The 23,679-nt window shown below is 36.1% G+C and overlaps 2 protein-coding genes across 13 annotated transcripts in view; both read right to left on the bottom strand.

Moving 5' to 3' along the window:
* The window catches only part of Hnf4 (Hepatocyte nuclear factor 4), a 199,007-nt gene that overhangs the window by 14,729 nt on the left and 160,599 nt on the right, over window positions 1-23,679 (bottom strand). For all 12 annotated transcript variants that reach the window (XM_074181362.1, XM_074181357.1, XM_074181358.1 and 9 more), the window contains exons 5-6: window positions 1,961-2,116; window positions 336-456 (exon numbers count right to left, since the gene is read on the bottom strand). In XM_074181362.1, coding sequence (XP_074037463.1) covers window positions 336-456; window positions 1,961-2,116 — 277 coding nt within the window. The remainder of the gene's footprint in view (window positions 1-335; window positions 457-1,960; window positions 2,117-23,679) is intronic.
* On the bottom strand, window positions 16,469-17,611 carry LOC141485177 (uncharacterized). Its single transcript, XM_074181369.1, has 2 exons — window positions 17,388-17,611; window positions 16,469-17,324 (listed from the first exon to the last, which is right to left on the bottom strand). The coding sequence occupies exons 1-2, from the start codon at window positions 17,537-17,539 to the stop codon at window positions 16,613-16,615; spliced, it is 864 nt and encodes a 287-aa protein (XP_074037470.1). The 5' UTR covers window positions 17,540-17,611; the 3' UTR covers window positions 16,469-16,612.

Below are 23,679 nucleotides of genomic sequence, written 5' to 3'. Positions count from 1 at the left end.
CATACACAGCCGATTATTTGTGAAAAATTTGAAAACATTCGCCTTACAGTGAGTGATAGTCATTCATTTTGTTTGTTGCTTGCCAGACTGATAACTTTGGATAGTTGAAAAAAACTAATGAGAAATCTCAAAAATGAATTCCCGGCAGTGATAGTAAACTGTGTTTGGAGAGCACCGACAAAAAACTTTTCTTTTCCTGAAAGAAGTAGCCGGGAATTGAGCCTGTAACTATTTGGTATATCCACAATCCCAATTTCATTAATTACTAACAGGAAATGGAAAGTAATTTGAACTTGAATTCTAGACATAATATGAAAATATTGAAAAATGCTTACCAGGGCATTGTTTCGTGATAATGTAGTTATTCCCGAGAAGTAAAACGTCTTTGAGGTGCATCGATCTTCTTGCTAAACCTAAGAGGAGGTGCTCTCCGGCATGAGCTCTGAGTAACGCTACCTGGAAAGAGGAATATGAGTAATTCATTGAAATCTTCCGGTGTTTTGAAATGTAGATTACAGAATGTTGAGAAAATAAATATTTCGAATTGAAATTGATAACATTGATCTCTTCCAAAATCCTTCACAGGATCTGGCACATGCCTGGGGGAAAACAAATACTTTAACTGTTCACAGTGCCCATGACGGACATTATGAACAGATCCTACACAAATTTGTGAAAGTTTTCACACAAACAGGTTTCGGAGTATTACTCCTCGTCGGTGCAGGACAGGTAAAACCAAAATGGCAGTGCTGTGCGGTTCTAGACAGATTTTATACACGCTCCAACGCATAATGAAGTTTCAACTCGAAAACAAAGTCCCCAAGCAAGAAAGAAACGTCCTGTGTACCAAATTAAAAGATAATCTAATCAATATCATGAGTTTGTCGGGGAGAGACACATACTAATCAAATGAATATGTAAACTTGATTATATGGAGTGAGTTAAATGTTTAAAATTTCAATTAAAAATATTTTTCAGTATGCGTCAATCTTCCGTCGATAAAAGCATCAGCCTGATTTGATTTCAGTACAGTTTCTTAATTAGAATTTCAATTAAAAATATTTTTCAGTATGTGTCAATCTTCCGTCGATAAAAGCATCAGCCTGATTTGATTTCTGTACAGTTTCTTAATTAGAATTTCAATTAAAAATATTTTTCAGTATGTGTCAATCTTCCGTCGATAAAAGCATCAGCCTGATTTAATTTCAGTACAGTTTCTTAATTAGAATTTCAATTAAAAATATTTTTCAGTATGTGTAAATCTTCCGTCGATAAAAGCATCAGCCTGATTTGATTTCTGTACAGTTTTTTAATTAGTAGCATAAGGATCGTAATAAAGTTAATGAAGAGAATTGTATTGATTTGATATTTTCACTTGATGAAAATCATTATAGTTAATATCATCATCGTCATCATTACGATAGTCTTTATCGTCGTCTTTACCAGCTTCATTTCCAAAATTAAATAATACACAGACTATAACATACATGGCTTTCGAAAAAGAAGTTACTGGTTTTAATAAGTCTCTGGAGTTTCATAAACTACATCTGACGATTTGATCTCCACAAACTTTATTTGAAAAATATATCACAAACACAGTAGCTTTATCAACAGTGATTGATAAAGCTACTGTGTTAGCGACACATGTCGTGATATATTTTTCAAATAAAGTTTGTGGAGATCAAATCGTGAGCTGTAGTTTATGAAATTACTATGGATCTTCATCAAGTAACGGCCGAATCAATCAATTCCGACACACCGCCTTCCTTTGTAAAGACTGACCCAATGTGAGATGGTAACCCTAGTTCAACTTGAAGGTTCTATAAAAGTTGGAACCTTGTCGCTTATACTATGTAAGAGTATGTTATCAATCTCATTTATTATTCAACTTCTCTAATTTTTGTTGTTATCAAAGAAATTTATCTTGGACTATCACCTTATCTAGTAAAACTTTTCTTACCTGGTCATCGAGTTGTAACTCAGTGAAAGCTGGAATATATTTTGCCCATTCCACTAGAATCAACAATTGCTGTTTCATGGAATCGCAAACGTCATTTATACTGGCCAATTGTTTATTTGAAAGGTCGTAGTCATTCACTGGATTCGGACCCATTTGCTGAAAATACAAATTTACGTGAAATTGCACTAGAAGATTCCATATAAAAAACAGAAAAATCACCCAATTCTTGAATATTTGAAGTTTACAGTATAATTACTAATATTTGGCCAAGGTATATATACATTACTAATTGTTTATAATAAATGTCTCTACTTCTAATCAAATTGGGAGCAGAGACAATAATAACAAAAACTCTCTGTTTGCTTGTTCAAAGGTTTTTTAATAAAACATTTTCTTGAAACCTCAATAGAAAAAATTTAGATGAAGAACATGAATGAAATATAATAAGATAAAACTATAGTCATCTGAGATAAAAAATACTACTGGCGTTTTTTCCCAACACCAATTCGATATTTTTAACACCCCGACACGTGTTTCGATCACCAAGTGATCATCTTTAAAGAGGAACATTAAAACTAAGAACTAGTACGAGCTAATCCTATTTATGCTATAAAGGTAACCCATACAGGTAAACCATCCAGGCAAACCATCCAGGCGTACCAACTATACAGGTATACTAACTTAAATTGATTTTACAATTTTTCCTTATCTATTATTTTACAATATATGTTTATATAAAACAATTTTCAGCTATATAAAAATTAATTTTACAATATTGTCTATCCAAATTTATTTTTGCAATGTGTCCTTATGTAGTATCAGTAAACCCAACAACATTATTTTATTTTATTTTAACAAGCTATATAGTATGCTCTTTGGTTTAGGTCCGTCATCGTTATTCATTATAATATTGTGTTAGTTATTGCTACACTCTCATAGGCATATGGTTGCCTGTTGTTAACTTGTCTAACTAATCTTAATGAACTGAAGTCAGTAGTTGTTTACAGCTGATTCTCGGCCTCCCCCCACCACTATGACGTATTAATTGCTTTTTTTATTGGTTGTTGTTTGGTGAAGTTTTTTTGTTGTGCAGTGAAGTCAAGGCGTTGTGACCTTGAAGTGTCTGGTGCATGGATCGTTCAGATTTTTTTTTCATATGAGATTTTGTGTGTTTATGTGTGTGTGTGTAGGAGAATGCACGGTACAGGGTTTCATCATGTGCTTGTTTGTCTATGTACAAACATACGTCTGCATACTTCGAAGATCCTCCAAGTAATAAATGCTCCATCGGTGTTAGGGCACCAAGTTAGTAGTGGAGTGACGTCACAGCAATAACCGTTCAACGGCTAGAGAGCGACATGTTCACTCCACGACGTGTGGCAGAGTAATGCGTATTCATCGGTCTGCCCTCACCTCTCCTGAAGCGATGAAGGTTCGCTCTAGCCCCGCTATCGATGGTGACACAACGGCAGCCGAGGACTGTTTGCCTAGCGTCTACCCTCTCCGAGACCGCAACGACCACTGCTTGCTCGTACCGGCAACTGTTATCGCATCAAGTTGGGAGATGGGCTTGGCTGTGACGTCAGGCATCTCTAGTGGATAGCAACTAGCAATGTGAATCTTTCACGGTTTCATGGTGGGGGTGACTCACACTGTTTAATATAAAAGAAATGCCTGGCACACTATGAAATCAGTAGACGAATATATCTGCAGCAGTTAGCAATTGGTAGAGTGTTATTCAGTTCGTAATAGAAGGAAGACGGTGAGTGTATTTGTCTGTTGGAAATTGTTTATATTTTCATATATATTTTCATCATGTCCGTTTCAAAAGTAGACTTGAATAAAATTAATAATTTGATTGTACAGGAGGTTGAAATACTAGAGCAAAAGGCCTTATCATCATTGCCAATTGATGAAGTGTACATAATTAAAAATATGTCAACTTATTCTACACGATTTGGTAAATCAATTTTATTAACTTTGCAAGATGTGAGCAATGATAAATTATTTAAAACATGGCTACCAAAACGTATTTCGTTGCAATTCAGTGATGACGATATATCTTGTATCAACTCATCAGGTGGTAAATATACGATGATGTATTTAGGACAGAGCCAACAAAGTTTTGCTGGCATGAAAACGCGATCTCTAGTCAAATTCAATATGATTGAATAATAGTAATAATTTATAGTGAATTTCTTTAGGTCATAGCTTACAAAGTTTTTTTTGGTGTGAAAACGATAACTCTAGTCAAATTCAATATGATTGAATAATAATAGTAATTATAATGAATTTCTTATTGTTTTATTAATATTCATATATTAGATGATAATTATATGGAAATATAAACATTACTAACTTAGTTGAATACACTCACTTTGTAACTACAAGTAAAATGGGAATGTGAGTATTATATCACTGAAAAATTGGAGGTTGCTTATTGTTTTTTTTTGTTCGATTTCAGTTCCACCATTTAAAGATGTGGATGCAGTACGCAAGTCAAGATTGGGTCGATATTGTAGATCTCAAATCATCGGTTCAACATTTGTCGTCTAAATTGAAGGTGTTGGGTGATGGAGCCGAACATGCAAGCGTTTATGATATGAGTGTATGCTATGATGAAAAACAAATCGAATTATGCCTTCGTGATGCTGAGAACTATTGGAGTGGTGCAGAAGTTTGCAACAAATTTTTGGATAATGAATTGGAATTGTGGCAACTTTGTGAGGTTATGATTGAACTGAACCTAAGAAGATTCCTGTATAGCCTCCAACCATACTTGCCAGAATGGATTATTCATCACTTTGAATTGAATGATGAAAATCGAGAGGAAATTGAAGATGGTCGCGAAAATGATGATTATGAGGAAGAAGTTATTTTAGATAGTCTGTATGTTCCTGTGAATCATAAATAATGTCAAATAAAAAACTTTGTATTATTTTCATGTTTTATTTATTTAAATCTGATGAAATACAATAGAAAATGATTACAAAACAATAAATATGATATAAAATACAATACATGATATAAGTCAGTTACAAATAAAAAAAAAGATCATAAAACAGTACATGATAGAGTGAAAAAAAAAAAGTGTCAATATCTGCTATGAACTGAACCATCCAATGCATTGTATGTTAAAACTGTATCATGCAAAATTAATGCATATACTTTAGTGTTGTCTGGAAACTTGGTCTTCCTCGTCTCAAACTCAATCTTTATATCAATAGTTGATGATTTTGTTGCATTCGGTTGATGGGAACAATCGATGACGAATAGTGGATTCTCTCTAAATTGTCCAATGTCCATCAGAGGTTCACTCATATCTTTATCATAATAACTTCGCTGGAAACTCTCAAAAGCATAATAAGCAGGAGCATCAAGTTTTTTATCGAAATTCAAATTCCAACGCTCATATGGATAAACTTCAGAATTCAAGTATACTCGAATACTATTGATATCAGCAGTTGTGAATTTTGTAATATCTTGTGTTCTATCTTCAGATGTGGTAGTACTTTGGAATGCGATGATGACAAAACGAGGAGTTTCCAATGCGTTAGTTGTTTTGATGGCCCATATGTCTGAAGAAGTCCCACGTAATGATGGTAGTTCATAGAGGTCCCACATACGATACGCCAACTTGATTTTGGCATTCAGACCGCTTTTGTTTATTCTACTCAAAAGTTTGAGCTTGTGTTTATCATCTGGTACAATATGCCTTATTTTCCATTCGATTTTATTTATTTCCAAATCAGCATCAACCTCACCTATATATGAGTTTTTGAATGATCGAGCGATAATCAAAATCAATTCCTGTTTGGCATTCAAGATACTTTTGTTGTAATCTTCAGCAAAACCCATCAAATATTTCAGTGGTAGTTTTCCACTAAAAACATGACTGTTTGTATCCAAGATATCTTGCTTCAATTGTGAAAGTCCCCAACCAGATGTCAATAATGTGTTAGCATGAGATTGTCCAAATGATATCATGGTTTTCATTGTAGATGTTATCCCAGGTTTTCTAACAACAGCCACTTGTTCACCTCCCATTTCATAACGAATTTCGTCAAAGAGAAATGCAATTGCATTATTCGAGAGATAGCATGTTTTCGCTACATCTTTGGGGGTGAATTTACCTTCTATGTAAATGAAGCTCTCGGCAATATCTAGTATAACATCTTGATTATTGATTGCAATTCTGATTTCATCCGAATTCCTGAATAGCGGTGATCCATAGGGCTTATATGTGTGCTCATGTAAACTTATGAGAGAATGATCGAGCACTGGTTCATTGAATATATTCAACTTTTCATTGTTTGTTTCGAGCACCATTGTTATTTTCTCACTTTCAATCCAATCGATTTCAAAAATTTAAGATCACTCACAGACAGAGCGTTATGTGCTAACTGTTTAGCATACACTTGTGGAATGAGCTTCTTTTTATGCACACCTTTCTTTTTGATAGTGCAACTCGTTTGGGATTGTTCAATGCGATTTTGTCTATTATAAATGAAACCCATAACAACAGTTATTCGATTTTCTTCAATTCCAAAATAATGAAAATCTCTTCTTCACTTCCAAAATCGATAAGGTTATTTTTTTCATCCAAAATACGCACTGTAATGTTGTGAATCAATTGACGACCTTCTGGACTGACAGGCATATATATAATACTGTGTGGTTCTTTAGTAAGATTGTAGCCAGGTTCAACATCAATATCGAATGAGAAAAGAATGTGGGATTCTTCACCATTTATATATGAACCAGATATTATATTGCAATCTAAGCGGATAAGTCTCACAGTTGTAATGTTTATTGGTAATGATGATTCATGTATCTGATTTGGTGGAAATATTTCATGAGCGAACCCCATCATTTCTGCTATTGAATTTGGATGTGTCAGATCAATTTCATATTTGGATCGCATTTCACATTTGAATGTATTATTATTGGCGTGTAGATAGAAAATATCATCTGCAACGACATCATTTGGTTTTTTATCATGAAACAATCTGAACATGATATGTTTCTGTATGACGGCATTGATCTCTTCTATTTCATAAGCACCACATGGAATTTCAATTGTCAACTTTTGGGGTATCGATGAGTTGTCATTACTGATTCTAAAACTAACTAAGTTATTAGCTTCAGTTATATTATTGATTGTATTGCATCCATAGAATCCCAAAAGTCCTAATCCATAACGACTGTTCCTATCCAATTCAATTGGTGGAAAAAAATCCGCACTCAAGACACTTGTCCCGACAGCTTGTAGCTCGAACTTTCGTGACATGACTGATGAATATTTTGAAACACATTTCAATTTATTATTGTACACAGCAACAGCACATTTGAGACAATTTACACTTTTTGGAAGGTGTTGTATTGTAATAAGTATCATTTTTATTGATACCAATATTCACATCCTCTATATTACAAATACAACACATAGATTTCCGAGGTATAGGACCGTCATTAACATCCGATTCTGAATTTTGATCGTGGTGGTGGTGCTCATAACAATATCTATGTTTCATTATATCGATGTCATCTTGCAGATGCTTAGGCAACTTTTCCCAAACATATGCAATCTCATGTGCAACACATGCAAGTATCACTTCCTTAGGCATATTTGCAAGCATCACTTTATCCATTTTTTTCAAGGTACCATATTTTGAAAACATTCTAAGTGAAAACCCCATTCCCTTGATAGCCTCCCGATCCAGTTTTGGTGTTGAATCCATTTTTATTTGGAAAATTATTTAGAGAGAAACTGCAAGCACAAGTGACCACAGAGAACTGTATTAAATTTCTGTTGTCGATCATAGTTATATTTGATTTTTACATTCGAACATTTTCGAAAGAATCGAGTCAATTCCAATGGTGGGGGTAGATCTCCAAAACTATCGAAATATGTGACTTCTTTCCCACATTTTTTATATGCCACCCAATGTGTTCCTGGTCCACTTATTCCATCTAAATTAACAATAGCTGTCTCGTTTTGTTTTGGACCTGAAGATGGTAATCTATCACGCATAAAAACACCACGAAAATGTGGAATTTTCATTTTTTGTGCATAATAACTGAGATCGAGATCAGTAAGAGGCCTCTGAGGTAGGGGTTCAATTAGTTTTTTGTTTTGTTTGTGGCTTTGTATGGTTTTAAATATAGTCCTAAACCTTTACGGTATGGTTTGAGATATATTCCACTTCCGCGTTTGCCTAATGCTACAGCCTCCATGGTTTTATTGTGACGATTGGCTTCCATTAAAGCCGCTCTGCTGGCTTTTGCCGAATTCACGGCCTTGGTAATACCAGCAGCAGCTCCCGCCAAACTTCCTAGTGCGGATAGTCCAGCAAAAATTGGTATCAATGGTAAAAGTCCACCGATCTTGGGAACAGGAATTATGCGTGGTGTGCGGATTTTCTTCTTTCCACCGGCAGCTTTAAGGTATTTACGTGCCGCCTGCAATGCCACAGTGATAGCTTTTTTGCTATTATTCGTCACAAATTGATTCCCACCAGCTTTCTTCAATACATTTCGCACTTTATGGACTATCCCAGCACCAAATGCAACTTTTTTAATTTTATTTTTCTTCGTTTGTTTCCTCTTACATTTTTTCTTATTGGTACTACAACCCATGCCCATATGTCTTTTCGCTTTCATAATGTTGGTGACAAGTAATGCAGCTGCTCTTTCCCCAATACTCGCGTCCTTCGATTTAACCCTATCCCAAGCGCTGTATTCAAGTTCTTTGTCGGCTAAATGTCTTGCTGCAAGATCGGATGGATGCTTAGAATATTGAATATCGTGTTTTTTGCATTCAATATCTAATTTATTGATTCCAGGGTCGTTACGAGCTAAACGTTGTTTCAATTTTGTACCCGGTCCACAGTATTGATAACCTCCGGTAGATGTAATTCGAAAGGAAGTTTGTTTATTAAATCATTAACAAAACCACAACCTCTTTTAATTTTACGATCACTTTCAATACGTCCGTATCGTTTGATGGTACACATTGAAATGAATAAGCTAATAACATTTATATAGTCTCCAACCACGGCACGATGCGCATTGTAAAACAGAAAGAAAAGTTTGCTGTAGATAATCTAGATGAGAAATTTGGTTGTGGATTGAATGGACAAAGGGTATTCAGACATGGTCCACTACTTCCATCATCAGTTCGAGGACTCATTATAGGACCTTCAAATTGTGGAAAGACGAATGCAATGATATCACTATTAACACATCCACAAGGACTGAGATTTAGAAATGTGTATCTCTATTCGAAATCACTCAATCAACCTAAATATCAGTACTTGCGAAGTGTTTTGGAACCTATAAAAGGATTAGGTTTTTATACATTCAGCAATAATGCAGAAATAGTGGAACCCTCCGACGCTAAGCCTAATTCTGTTTTCATTTTCGATGATGTAATATGTGAAAAGCAAGATATTATTAGATCATATTTCTGTATGGGACGTCATAAGGATGTTGATTGTTTTTATCTAGCACAGACATATTCACGGGTACCCAAACAGTTAGTGCGTGACAATACCAATTTCATTATAATGTTCAAACAAGATGAGACGAATTTACATCACATTTATTCAGATCATGTTTCACCCGATGTAACATTCAAACAATTCCAATTGATGTGTGTTAAATGCTGGGAGGACCAATATGGATTTCTAGTCATTGATAAGGATAGAAAAATAGATGAAGGTAGATATCGCAAAGGATTCGATAGTTTTATATACCCATGATCTTGTTTTTGGAACTTATTCGATCACTGAATATTGTAGTGGTCACTTCACCAACGAATTAAGCTTTAATTCAAAAAAAAGGGCATTATGAATACAAAAAAAGATCCTGAAAATAAAAACAATGAAATAAATTTGAAACGTCAACTAGTAGAGACAACAGAAGCTGTCAGGCAGAAATTCAACTCTATCAAGAATGATAATATTGAAAATCGTACGACACTTGAAAGATTGTATGAGCCCATAATGAAACCATTGAATGTTTTATCATCAAACGCTACTTCTAAATCACCAGTGTTATCACCAAATCATGGAACTGTTCAATCTACTTCAAATTATCCCATGAGTACTCCAATAGGAAGAAAACAATCTTTTGGTAGTGTATCATCTGTGAATAGTGACACGAGCACACTTCAAGACGATATGAGAACAACTCTATTCGAAACACCATCATCGTCCCACATCGATTCCTCGGATCCTGACATCTCACCTGTTATGAATGAAAGTGGTGAAGATGTTTTGATGAAACATTTGAATAATATAAAATCTAGAAATCCAGCATATGATGGAACATTTGGCGTACGTATGGATCCAATTACACAAAAGCTGAAAATGGGAAGTCTAGTGGTAAATTTCAAAGATGGAAACATTTCATTTTGGGATGCTAATAAAGTGAAAAAATATGAATGCGCAGGTAGTCCAGAATTGTATGATATGATTTTTTTGAAGAATCCACAAGATGTTGATAATGAAGAAACTCGTCAAGTATATTCCAAAATATTGAAAATAACGAATGCTCCATATAAACAATATCATCTGAAGAATGGTTTTAAAAATACAAATTCTAAAAAATTTCGTGAAGTTATCAAACCTCTATTAGACTCACGACAATATCCAATAAGAAGTAGAAGTAAAATTGGTGGAGCACTCAAACGAGTGAAAATGGAGAAAAAAATATATAATTCTAAACCTGTGAATTATGTGTACTGGAATTCACCGAAAGAGTTAGTTGCTCGCCTACGACTATTGGTAGCTTCAAAGTCAGCCGGACATACCGGACATGATAATGAAATAATTTCAATAATTGAAGAATTACGTGAAGAAGGTATAATATATTAACATATTCACATGTAATGATCACTGTCACATCATCATTCAATGCAGTAACATTATCACCTTTTCTCTTTAATCATATTGAAATAGAATGACTAATGAAATAAGTGATGTCAAACGACAAGTTGTTAATGAATTACATAAACCTGCAAGACGTAATTTTCGTAGAAGAATAACCACCATCAAAGGTTTTGCAGATCTATGGCAAATAGATTTAGCTGAACTGCAACCTTATGCAAAAAGTAATGAAGGATACCGATATATACTTGTAGTGATAGATTGTTACTCCAAATATCTGTGGACTGTAGCAGTTAAAGATAAAACAGGTAGTACAGTAACTAATGCAATGAAACATGTACTGAAAGAAGCCAAATACTCCCCAAAACACATACAAAGCGATCAAGGGAAAGAATTTTTCAATAAAAGCTTCTCATCTCTCATGCGAGAATATAATATCAATCATTATTCAACATTTAGCACAAAGAAGGCAGCTATAGCAGAAAGAGTGATTCGTACAATAAAGGCATGGCTCTACAAGGAATTTTCGATGAGAGGTCACCACAAATGGCTTGATATTCTTCCAATTATAACTAGTAGATATAATAATAAAGTTCATCGTACAATAGGTATGGCACCCATCAATGTTGATTCAACAACAAAATTAAAATTCAAGGGTATCAATGGAATTGGAGGAAGACAAAGTAAACCCAAATTCCAATTAAATGATATTGTACGTATAAGTAAATACAAACATATTTTTGAAAAGTCTTACACTGCGAATTTTACCACGGAGCTATTCAAGATTGTTAAAATTAATAAAACCATCCCAACGACTTATAATCTTGAAGATATGAATGAACAGCCGATTAGAGGATGTTTTTACGAAGAAGAGTTATTACGAACCGAGAATCCTGACGTATATCTGATTGAGAAGGTGTTGAAGAGAAGAAAAAATAAAGTATATGTAAAGTGGTTAGGCCTTCCTAGCGAACAAAATTCTTGGATTGATGAATCAAATATGGTTTAAATGTATATAATAGTGACTTTTATGAATAAAGTAATATTAAAGTTCATTATTGTTTTCATTTCAATTATAAGTATGTGAACTGAAAAATATTGCAGCGGTAAACATTGCCCCAGCCATTCGCAATGTTCTGTGTATACCAAACCAAATTAATTGTATACTCCATTCCCGCTTATATTTTTCAACTCACGATATTGAAAACACATTATCATTCCCAAAACTAATCGCCGTCACTTTGAAATGCAGTATCCAACTCTTTTTGCCAATTATCTCTCACTGATAATGCTGTCTCATAAAGCTTAGTCGACTCCTCAAGCTCAGCCTGAGCTTGCATTCTCGAACGTTGATGGAATTGCTTATCTTTACCAATTTTTGAACGGAGTTCATCAGCATCTTTAGACATTCTAGCCAATTCAACCTTCGCTAATGCAATCTTGGCATCTAATGCTTCAAGAGTTTCATTATTAGCATTAATAGCTCGCTCACTCTTTTCAAGTTCAGCAATAGTCATCTGTGCCTTTACAAGACGGCATTTTGCTTTCCTTTTCATTTCCCCAAACCGATGGAGGGGGCTGAAAGAAGATAGCGGTTCAGCTTTCAAATCACTCTTCATTTCTTTAGGAGTACCTTTTGGCTTCCTCTTCGATCTGTCACTTTTCGTTGCGGGTTTTTTCTGTCGCACAACACTTTTGGATTCTTTCTTTTCTTTAAAGTCAGTGACAATCGATGAAGATGCCTTAGTAACCTTCCTCTTGATTGTTCTAGATTTCTTATCAACACCAAGAGGAAGGGTAGATGAAGAGTGTTTGAGTGATGATAATTGCGAAACGATCGGATTTTCAATAATAATTTGCTCATTTGGTTCTGGCACATCTGCAAAGTTAACGAAGTCGTTAATATCAAAATCATTTATCGAATCTTGACTCGATAAATGTAATACTGGAATATTTTCAAAATCAGTCTGATCGATATCAACAAGTGGTGAACCATCTTCAGCAATCAATAGCGGCATAGAGCTCATGATTATTAAGGTCTGAGGAATGATATGTGATAGCAATAGAATGTGGATAGGAAAGGTGATGATGTTACTGAGACCTCACCATTTATAGAAGAAAATAAACTAGCGCATGCGCTCTTTCATCAACTGGCACATGCGCTCTCTCACTAAACTATTCACGCATGTAACAATCTTTGTCATTTAAGAGGAAAACTTTGTGTTGCATGCATGTATTTTTAAATGTTAGAAAATAATACAAATAAATTCAAAATATATATATTTATTAATAATAGAGGACAATAACGATAATAAAAAATGAAAAATGTTAATATGTCTCTGTGGATGTGGAACGTTCTTTGACTCTATTCCTCAATAGTTGTTGCTCGTGCGTCAAACACCAACATTGAAAAAAATGGATTCTCCTATTGGGGTAGAGTTGACCAACCTTCTCACACAGATCCCAAGTACTTCTACATGCATTGCATACATGATTCCAACAATTCATGGAATATGTATCACAACGCAAACAACGTTGCAGTGGAGTTGGAACGGCAGCACAGGTACCACAAATATTTCTACAGATACCTATATTGTTAAATATTATAGGTTCGGAACACTTCAGACACTGTAACTGTTGTTGACGATAATCCGATTTTGTTCGCTTCGGTGGATGAGAAGGAGGCGATAGTTGAATCCGCAACACGCAATCACTACACATACCAGTACATGGATTGATTGAATCCTTAGGTCTACTTATTTGACAAAAGTAGCACACAATAGCCCCTGCAATCATCATTGGGTAGACACACACTTTTGGTTTTTCATTCCACTCTTTTGGAAACGGCATTTTACTAATTCGATTAGAAATATTAAGAGATGACTTACAGAAACTCTGAATGCTCTCTCCTATACCTACGATCTCTATTTATACAAATCAACATCATGTGGAAGTATAGTGGGATAACTTCTCCTACTATTCCACTCTAAACGAGTCAAGTGGGAGTCGCATCACCTCCTATATAAGTTGACTTGCAAACCTAGAGTTCATTCATTCACTCTCTACAACTGTGAGCAAACAACAACAAGATGAATTCTGCAAAAATAAATGCTGCATTAAATAGAATAGCTGCTGTTGATGAAAACAATTGGATAGACGAATCAGATGATGAGGATGTCAATGTTCCGCTAGAGGAAGTAATAGTTGAAGCAGAAGATGTTGGAGTCGATGAAGATGAGATAGACGAAGTTGAAAACGAGGCCAACCAAAGCGACGAAGATGATGACGTGATGGAGTTTGAGAGGGTCATGGATGAAGAAGGAGATGATGAAGGGATAGAAGCTGACACAACTGAAGGTGATGGTGCTATGAGGATCGGTATGCGAACACTCAATGTCAGTGAGACACTGGAAGATCCCTTGGATTTGTATTGTGCATTGGATGCATACGTATTGATCAGCACAATAGATGGAGAGAACAAAAAACTATGTTGGTGCTGCTTTCGGTTTTATTCGCATAGAAACAATAATGGAGGGTGGTATGCCCATGTCAACACCCACAACACTGTCTCAATTATGGAAATGGGACAGAATTGGTGTGAAGCTTGCGAGAGGCCACTAACAAACTTCACCCGAGTATCTACATGTATTATATGTAATAATGTCCAACCTGTGGCACAATAACCGTGGACCTACTGGTCAAAAAAAAAACAACAGCCCTTTTCAGGGCTACATTATTCACACAAACAGTAGTTAGTTGTATTAGTATTCATAGATTATGTGACAAATGAATACTTTGACTAATAAAAGTCTAAGTTGGAAATTTGTTAGTCTTTGAATATCTATACATTATATGACAAATAAATTACTACTTTGACTGAAAAGTCGAAATTTGGAATTTGATAGTCATTGAATATCTATGCATATGATGAGTACTACTTTAAATGAAAGTTGAAGTTGGCATTTGTCAATCATTCATATGCATATAATGATGAATACTTTCACATACATATATTTCGTTTGAGATTATAATGTTAACATAATGTTAACAATGGTATGAATCTGTTTCTGTTTGAAAGTATAATGGTAGCTCTGAAAAGAGCTATTTTTTTTATTGTTTCAGTCTTTAATTGTAGCCCTGAAAAGGGCTGTTATTTTTTTATTAATCCATGCAATGATATGGACTAACGCTCCTCATCATCAGAAACAATAATTATGGTATCGTCATCTGAATCAGATGATATACTAATGATATCATCCTCATAGTAGTCATCTGAATCAGATGATATACTCATGATGTCGTCGTCGTCATAATCAGCTGAATCAGATGATATACTAATCACATCATCCGCATTATTATCGTCAACAGCATCTATGTCGTCCTGAATACCTTGTTCCACTCGTTCTGCGAAATCATCAGGAAGATCATAGATTCGCTGCAGAAATTGAGCGAAGGTTGTACTCAAATGATCAGACGTTGAATCTATTTCATGTACTTGGATGGGTCCTGTACTCGACATTGTGGAAGAATGATATAGAACTGGGATTGTTGCTATATTTATATTGGAAGAAATGAAATGGAGGGGGTGAAATGTAGAACAGTGTTTGAGATTCGAAAACATCAAGAATGAAACTCTGAGCGATTATTAGGAGAAATTCTAGTGATTATTATGGAAAAAAAACTAATAAGAGGGAGAGGAAGGGAGGAAGACACTGCCCCAGCCTCGCAGTGCCTCGTGTACACCAACCAAAAAGTGTGTACTCCGTGGAAGGAAAGGAAAGGAAATGATGGACGAGTAGATGATTATATGTCATCATCGGAATTGAGGACATCATCATCGATTAGGATTGGGGATGGCGGAGGACTATCCTCGATGAGGATAGGGGATGGTGGAGGACGTCTAACGTCAAGCTCGTCATCAGCATCATCACCAGAGTCGTCGTCGTCATCATCGTCGTCGTCGCTACTCATTGGGACAATGTCATCATAAGCAGGGTCCCACCATCCGTCAGGATCTGGATATTCCGAGTCATCCAAGTGTCCTTCGTCACTGCCAGTGACATGCTGAACTTGCATCCTGATGTCGTGATCCGGTATTCGTATGGCGGACTGTGGGGTTCCGTGGTGGAAGAGACAACCTGTACCTGGCTGTTATCCCAGTAATTGAAGTTGTACCCCTGATCCGGGCAGCTATAGGGTTCGGAGGTTGAATCGGGTTCCATCTCGATGCTAGCTGATCAACTGAATGTTTCATCAGATGATTTCTACTTTTATACTTTCGAGAGGGAGTGGGAGAGGAGTGGAACATTGAGTAGGGGTAAATTGTAGTGTGACATAAGACATATTCAATGAGTAGGGGTAAATTGCAAAGTGACATAAGACATATTCAATGAAAGAGATACTTGAATGGATAAAATACAAATGAAATATACTTGTCGATTTCACTATGAAACATGTCTATTTTTTATTTTTTAAATTTTCTTCACATGAAATTATTTACAAGTGATTAGAGAACACAAAAATTGATGTGAGGTATTTGTCTAGAAGAACTTGGAATTGAAATAAAAAAAATAATAATAATAATAAGAGGAAGTGAAGAAAAATGCTCCAACCATCGCATTGTTCAATGTGTACCAAACCAAAAAACAGTGTACACCCTTTATTTCACTTCCTTTTCCTTTATTCAATATAAACTTAACAAATATAAACTTAAAACTACCATAATTAAATACTCCTAACTAACCTAAAACTAATCTTACATTTACACTTCATCTACAAAAAGAGTGTCCATAACTGTCACTATTTTTTTGTACAGCTTTATCGAAGAGGTCTCTGCTTTACACCTTTCCTGCAGAGATGCATAATTCCGATCTATTTCGGCCATTTCCTTTTGGATTTCCCTCCGTCGGTTATCCATTTCAGCCATTTGTCGCTTCATGGTAACCAACGCGGCCTCGCTAGATCGGGCAGCTCGTTCTGCTTTCTTGCATCTCTGCAGAAAAACACTCATCTTTTCACTAACCTCTCCGATAGGCTGTGGCACCAACACCTCAGGATCCGCCGGTGTCGCTGGCAGCGGTGGTAGTCGCGTCACCAACGGCGACAATATCACCAACTCCGGAGAAGGACTCCTCGGAATTTCCACTGCTGCTGGTGCTGCTGCTGGTGTGGAGGCCCTCTTACGAGAGGTCGAAAAACTACCTGCATAAGGATTAGTCCTATTGCAAGTAGCTCGGTACTTTGAAATAGGACCAACCTTTGCTGCAGGTCGTTGGCAAACCTTCTTCACAGCCCTGACTTCCTCCTCCTCCTCGAATAAGTCAGGGCTAGAAGATCTGCACCTAACTCGCGAACGCGAAGTGGTTGGCTGGTCAACCGTCACCGCTCTCGAAGATGCTGCCTCCTCCTGGTCAGCGGACACCGGCAGAATAGACGCCACAGCATTATTCACCTCCTGTGTATTGGTTGCCATTCTGAAAAAGAAGAAATAATACAAAGTTAGTTGATATAAAAAATAACATTCCTAATTTACTTACTCAAATATCAAGTTGGTCGTTGGAACGTACTGCCTTGTTGTGGAGTGGACTGCTCTCGATGAGATGACTTCTCGAACTGAATGTTGTGGAGTGCTCTCCGGAGGGTATCGACTTCGATGCGTGAGCGGTGGGAAAATGGTGGGAGCGCACATGCGCGATGAGGGTAGGGGTGTACATGCGCAAATGTTGGGAGTCGGGGGGCGGGGCTTCGGGGAGGGGAGGGGCGGGGCTTCGGAAAGGGGGCGGGGCTTCGGAAAGGGGCGGGGTATCCGAAAAGTTGGTGGCGACGGGGGGGGGGGGGGGGGGGCGTGGCCTAACGGGCCGCCCACTGCCTGGGCTCCGCCCAGGTGGGTGGGGCCTCCGGCCCCAGGTAGGCGGGACATCTGGAGAGACATCTACGCCCTCTTCGCGCGGCGTTCGTAACATAATATGCAACCGAACACCTAACCTAACGTATTAACGTATTAACGTAACCTAACCTAGTACGCTAACCTACCGCTATGCAACCGAACACCTAACCTATCGTATGTATTAACGTAACCTAACCTAGTACGCTAACCTACCGCTATGCAACCGAACACCTATCGTATGTATTAACGTAACCTACCTAGTACGCTAACCTACCGCTATGCAACCAAACCTAACCTAACTAACCTAACCTAACCTAACCTAACCTAACCTACAGTAACTATTAACCTAACCTAACGAGGGAATACTAACCTAACACCTAACCTAACGTAAGTATGCAGCTAACCTAACGTAGCTATTAACCTAACCTAACGAGGGAATACATTCACCATGTTGGTTCCATTAATACATCATCAGTTGGTTTTGGTTTTGGTTGTATTATTCTATGATTTGGATTAATGTTCAGTCCTGGATATCCCAGTCCACCTGATGATGATGGCCTGACTTTATAGTTTTCTCTCCAAAACTTCTTTATGGTTTTTCTCCAATACTTCAACTCTCTGTTCCAGTACATCATACTTTTTCATTGTAGTCCCTGTTATGTTTGACATAGCATCAAATTTTTTATTTGTAGACGCTGTTATGTCAGACATTTTTATGTCTACATCACTTGTAAGTTTGTCAAATTTACGAGTGAAAGTTATCCGAGCCTCTGCAATTTTATCGTTCAAATGCTTGCCGGGCGTCCCGAGCAATATTGCCTATTGTGGATTGTATTGCAGCTTGTAGGGCTAGAAGTATAACTTCCTTTGCTCCATTAATTTCCCCCTCAAGATATGATACAGTTACACAATCACTCTTGTCAATTGGTTCACTTGTATTTTTCAATATTTTCCTTTGCATGTCATAATGACCATCTTTTGTTAATTTAAAACCATTCCCAGGAGGACCTCGAATGACATTACCACCCCATTTTCTTTTTCTACCAAACTTATCGATTGTTTTAGACATTGTGCACTCTACGATGATTCTCTTCAAACTGATATTTCTGTCATTTACATTATACTATATATTGCAGTAATTGATTAGGGAAATAGAAATAATACAAATAAAATTTTAATCATTTTATATTCATTACAGTAATACATATACATACATACATAATACATTAATATCACATTACTTCTATCATATATTATTAATTATAAATGGCTACATAAATATCAATATTGAATTTTCCGGTTTTGAAGATATTGAATGATATTTCAATCATTGATCTCGGCAGATAATAAATTAATCAATTGATCCAATGGAGTCTCCTGAGATTGTGATTGTTGAATAATATTACTTATCCAACGAATGTTCTCATTTGGATCGTTTTCATAAAATTCAATATCATTATGACCCCAAGGAAGAGTGTGGGTAGTATTCGGAATGATAAATCGTTTATCGTCGTGATATGATAATGCAACTTTATTTTTTAATTCAGTATACATATCATGTAACACGCTTCTAAATGAATTCATCTTTCTGAATATCATACCACCTTGTTCGACGATTTTTTGATAATCTTCGCATGTCAATTCATTCTTTATTACAGATCGTTTAACCCCTTTGGCTTTCTTAAATTCACCATCAACAGATTTCACATAATATGCTTTAGCACCTGTACCATAAAAACTCATGATTGGATCATTTGGAAATTCATCTTTGAAGTTACCCAAGACTGAACTTGTTACTGGAATATTGAATTGGTTAACTATACTGTAATTGGATGTATCAAATCTACTTATGTTAGTTTTTATGAATTCATAAAAATTTTCTGTGTTTACTTTAAGAATGAGCGAGTCGGTATCTGTGTAAAGTAAAGAGACATTTTCATCAAAGTGTTGTTTGATGCATCCATAGAAAAAGTCATACATGACTGTTTTAGATAATTCTAATATGGAAAATCCCAAATATAATGGTTTATCGTAATGAACCTTCACTCTACCCAATTGAATGGCAACGAAATTATCAGTGAAAATTGAACAATTTTTGAAATTTGGTTTGGCTATGAGAGTGCTGGCACCTATATTTTTCTTTATATTTTCCCAATGTGTAACGAGTCTAACATCAATTCGATTATCTACATTCTCCATTGTCTTTCCATACACCGCATTATTCATTAGTTTATAGAAATCTTTAACAGATTTGTTGTTAGACCTATTACGCATTTCAGTATTAAGATCTATATAGGGTTTCATCCAGCATGATTGTTTGAATTTCAATACTCTATGTGTATTCATTACAATCAATCCATTTTTGACAGCTTGCTGTAGATTCCTATAATGAACAATATATTTTCTTTTATCATTCAAATTTGGAATTAATTTGGGAATTTTCGATTGTGTACGAGGTGGTATTATTTTTTCGACTAAAAATGGAAGGTCAGAATGTTTATCATGCAACTCTTGTGGATAATGAATGTCCACTTCAAATACATACCCATACGGACTATCAGTACTCACATCCATCACATCGAGATTAAGAATTTCATTTGGTGTCAACCATGTAAATTCACTTGTTGGTAGAGGTTGTGACATACTGTGACCGTATAGATTTGTTGCATCTAAATATGTAATGAATGTGGAAGGTTCGTTGGGATTATAATTGGGTAAAAATCTATTATTTGCTATATGTTTCCTCTCGCTACATTGACTAATTCCACCTCGTATACCTTTTTGAAAAAAGTGAATCATATCAATGTCAGTTAGTAATTCCAATTCAACATTAGTGAACTTCAACATGGCATCCCATGATAATCCAGGTGCAGTGTAATATTGTGCCGGATCTAAGTTATATATCTCTAAACTTGTGGTGCGGAAGTTTTCAAAAATATCACATAGTAGCAATACATCCGACTTCAAATACAAATCAGAGTATTCCCCCAAATTCTGACACTCGAATAAATTCCAAACTTTTCTAGCCCTATCATAATCAGTTTCCGATATATGTTCACAATTGAGTGTGTCATAAAACTGATTTTTTGTCGGAAGTAATGGATAATTCAATTTGTCAATGTCATCAACAAAACTATATGGAAATACACCTTTCTGTCTCATCAAATTGAATTTCTCAATTTGTGGGAAATGTTTGTGCATCTCCAAACATTGATCGGAGGTCAAGTTTGCACCCAACTTCTCCAACGAATTAGTCATAAATTTTATAACTATCGATAAATCTCATTTTGAGATAATTCTTCCTAACCACACCATCTTTATCGGTATAGCTGTGTGTAAAGAGATGCTTCGTGAAAGATATATATTTCTCTTTAGTTTGCGGGATAACATCAACTTTCTCTTTATTCCTATACAATTCTTTTATGAATAAATGACAATCATAACCACTTAAATTATGAAAAATGATAGGTATGAAGTTTGGTATTTTGAAATTTAAATTACATTTCGAGTGAGCGGCATGTGATCTTTTCTTTCCTGTGACATGACAATGATCTCTTACTTTGACGTCACCATCAGTAAATGCTTTATTACATATACCACAAGTTCTGGCTGCAACAAACTGTTCTTCTTCTTCGACAGTTTGTGTATCCATTGGTTTAGGGTTTCTGAGATGATTTTCATGTATCTCTTTCAAATCATCTTCAATGCTACTCACAAATTTCTGAGCTGCATCTACACCCCTATATGTAACAAATTTTGTCAAATCATCATTATATGAACACTTTATCAAATAAGCAAATGAATATGGGGCATGTTTGAATGTTTTAATCGTGTATGAACTTCCAGGATTTGGCTCATTCACATGAATCGGTTTAAGCACTGATTCAAAATCAGCATACACTACAAATGGCACCCTCATTTGCCTCTCAAAGTTTTCAAACATTAGTTTATTTTCCGCAACCATTCTACCATATTTATTGATCTTTAAATTAGTAGTTGGTGTTGTGGTACTAATGTGATTACAATCATACATATTATGACGTAAAAGCAATCTCTCATCAGAAAAATATATCAAACATCCGTCACAAAAATATTTTTTCTGTCTATGAGCTGATAGTTGATTAGAAACTAATCTTGAAAGATCTTTGATCCAACAATAGTGACCATTACCGGAGTCATCAGTTATAAACAACAAATTGACATGTCTCCGGAGTCTTCTCTGTGAGTATCGCAATGGACCAATCACTTCATACTTCATTTTACCCTTCTCAAATGTACTCTCTAAACCGTAAACATTAATTGAAATATCATTCCTATCTTCGAATATTTCGATACTCTTATTATTAACTTTAACCGGAAAATCCATACCTGTGACATCTAAAACAGTGGAAAAATGTGGATATGACGTAAGTTCGGACACTCGACTATCTGCAGGATATAATGCTGATGTTATAGCCCAAGCAAAACAATATTGATCTTCATTACGAACATTCACAACAGCTTTCTTCCATTGAATACATTGAGGCAGCTTCACATATGAACGTCCTTCCAGTGGACTGTATTTATTAATGTTGACCTCGAGAAACAATATTTTTTCACAAGTCCAACCTGAATTATAAAAAAAAAAAAATATTACTATTCAATCTTATTGAAATTTTTAAAAAATAAATACCTGAGTCACGATCCTGGAACTCAGTCGTTTGTGCCACAATTACATCACGGAATCCATCAAAAACAGCATTCAAATCTGAAGATTGGTCCACTATTTTATTTTGGGAATTAAATGACTTCGTGTCCCTCGAATCATCAGTCTGAAGAATATAATTCCCAAAAACTTCCATATTCACCTTGATGCTTTTATGGATCCTGATGGCTGATTCCAGTAATTCAATGACCTTCTGCCTAATCTTATTGAAAAATGAATGTAGTCACTGGTTACAATCGAACTCTCCACCCTGTATGTAGCAATGCGGCAATTGAATGCATTCGTTATAATTTGAACACCGTCAGACAATTGAACACATGCATTATTTTTATGACTCATGGTTCTTCGGTGAGAATTCACTTGGCTCATAGGAATTGTCACATTACAACAATTGCACGTATACATAGGTGTTGCATTATCCACTCTCACCCGTTTCACTGCAGGCCCTCCTTGGCAACTCTGGAGCTGATGCCGACGAAGATTATCACTACGAGTGAAAGATTTACCACAGTCACAGGAATACATTTTATATAATAGTTCTCACTAACTCACTTGATGTAAACTGACATAGCCAACACTCGTACGCTTCTTAAATACACTCTGATAGGACCCGTCAAGACGTCATAGCCAACCCCACTTCTCAACTACATGCGCCAAGATTACCTCCCAACTGAATGCGATAACAGATGTCGATATACGAGCAAGCAGTGGTCGTTGCGGTCTCGGAGAGGGTAGACGCTAGGCAAACAGTCCTCGGCTGCCGTTGTGTCACCATCGATAGCGGGGCTAGAGCGAACCTTCATCGCTTCAGGAGAGGTGAGGGCAGACCGATGAATACGCATTACTCTGCCACACGTCGTGGAGTGAACATGTCGCTCTCTAGCCGTTGAACGGTTATTGCTGTGACGTCACTCCACTACTAACTTGGTGCCCTAACACCGATGGAGCATTTATTACTTGGAGGATCTTCGAAGTATGCAGACGTATGTTTGTACATAGACAAACAAGCACATGATGAAACCCTGTACCGTGCATTCTCCTACACACACACACATAAACACACAAAATCTCATATGAAAAAAAAATCTGAACGATCCATGCACCAGACACTTCAAGGTCACAACGCCTTGCCTTTCACTGCACAACAAAAAAACTTCACCAAACAACAACCAATAAAAAAAGCAATTAATACGTCATAGTGGTGGGGGGAGGCCGAGAATCAGCTGTAAACAACTAC

The sequence above is a fragment of the Leptinotarsa decemlineata genome, unplaced genomic scaffold (genome assembly GCF_025532065.1).
Source record: "Leptinotarsa decemlineata unplaced genomic scaffold, Ldec_3_MD MMD2_tig00026307_RagTag_RagTag, whole genome shotgun sequence".
Taxonomy (NCBI): domain Eukaryota; kingdom Metazoa; phylum Arthropoda; class Insecta; order Coleoptera; family Chrysomelidae; genus Leptinotarsa; species Leptinotarsa decemlineata.
The sequence above is the reverse complement of the archived record's forward strand: the minus strand, read 5'-3'. Positions and strand labels throughout refer to the sequence as shown.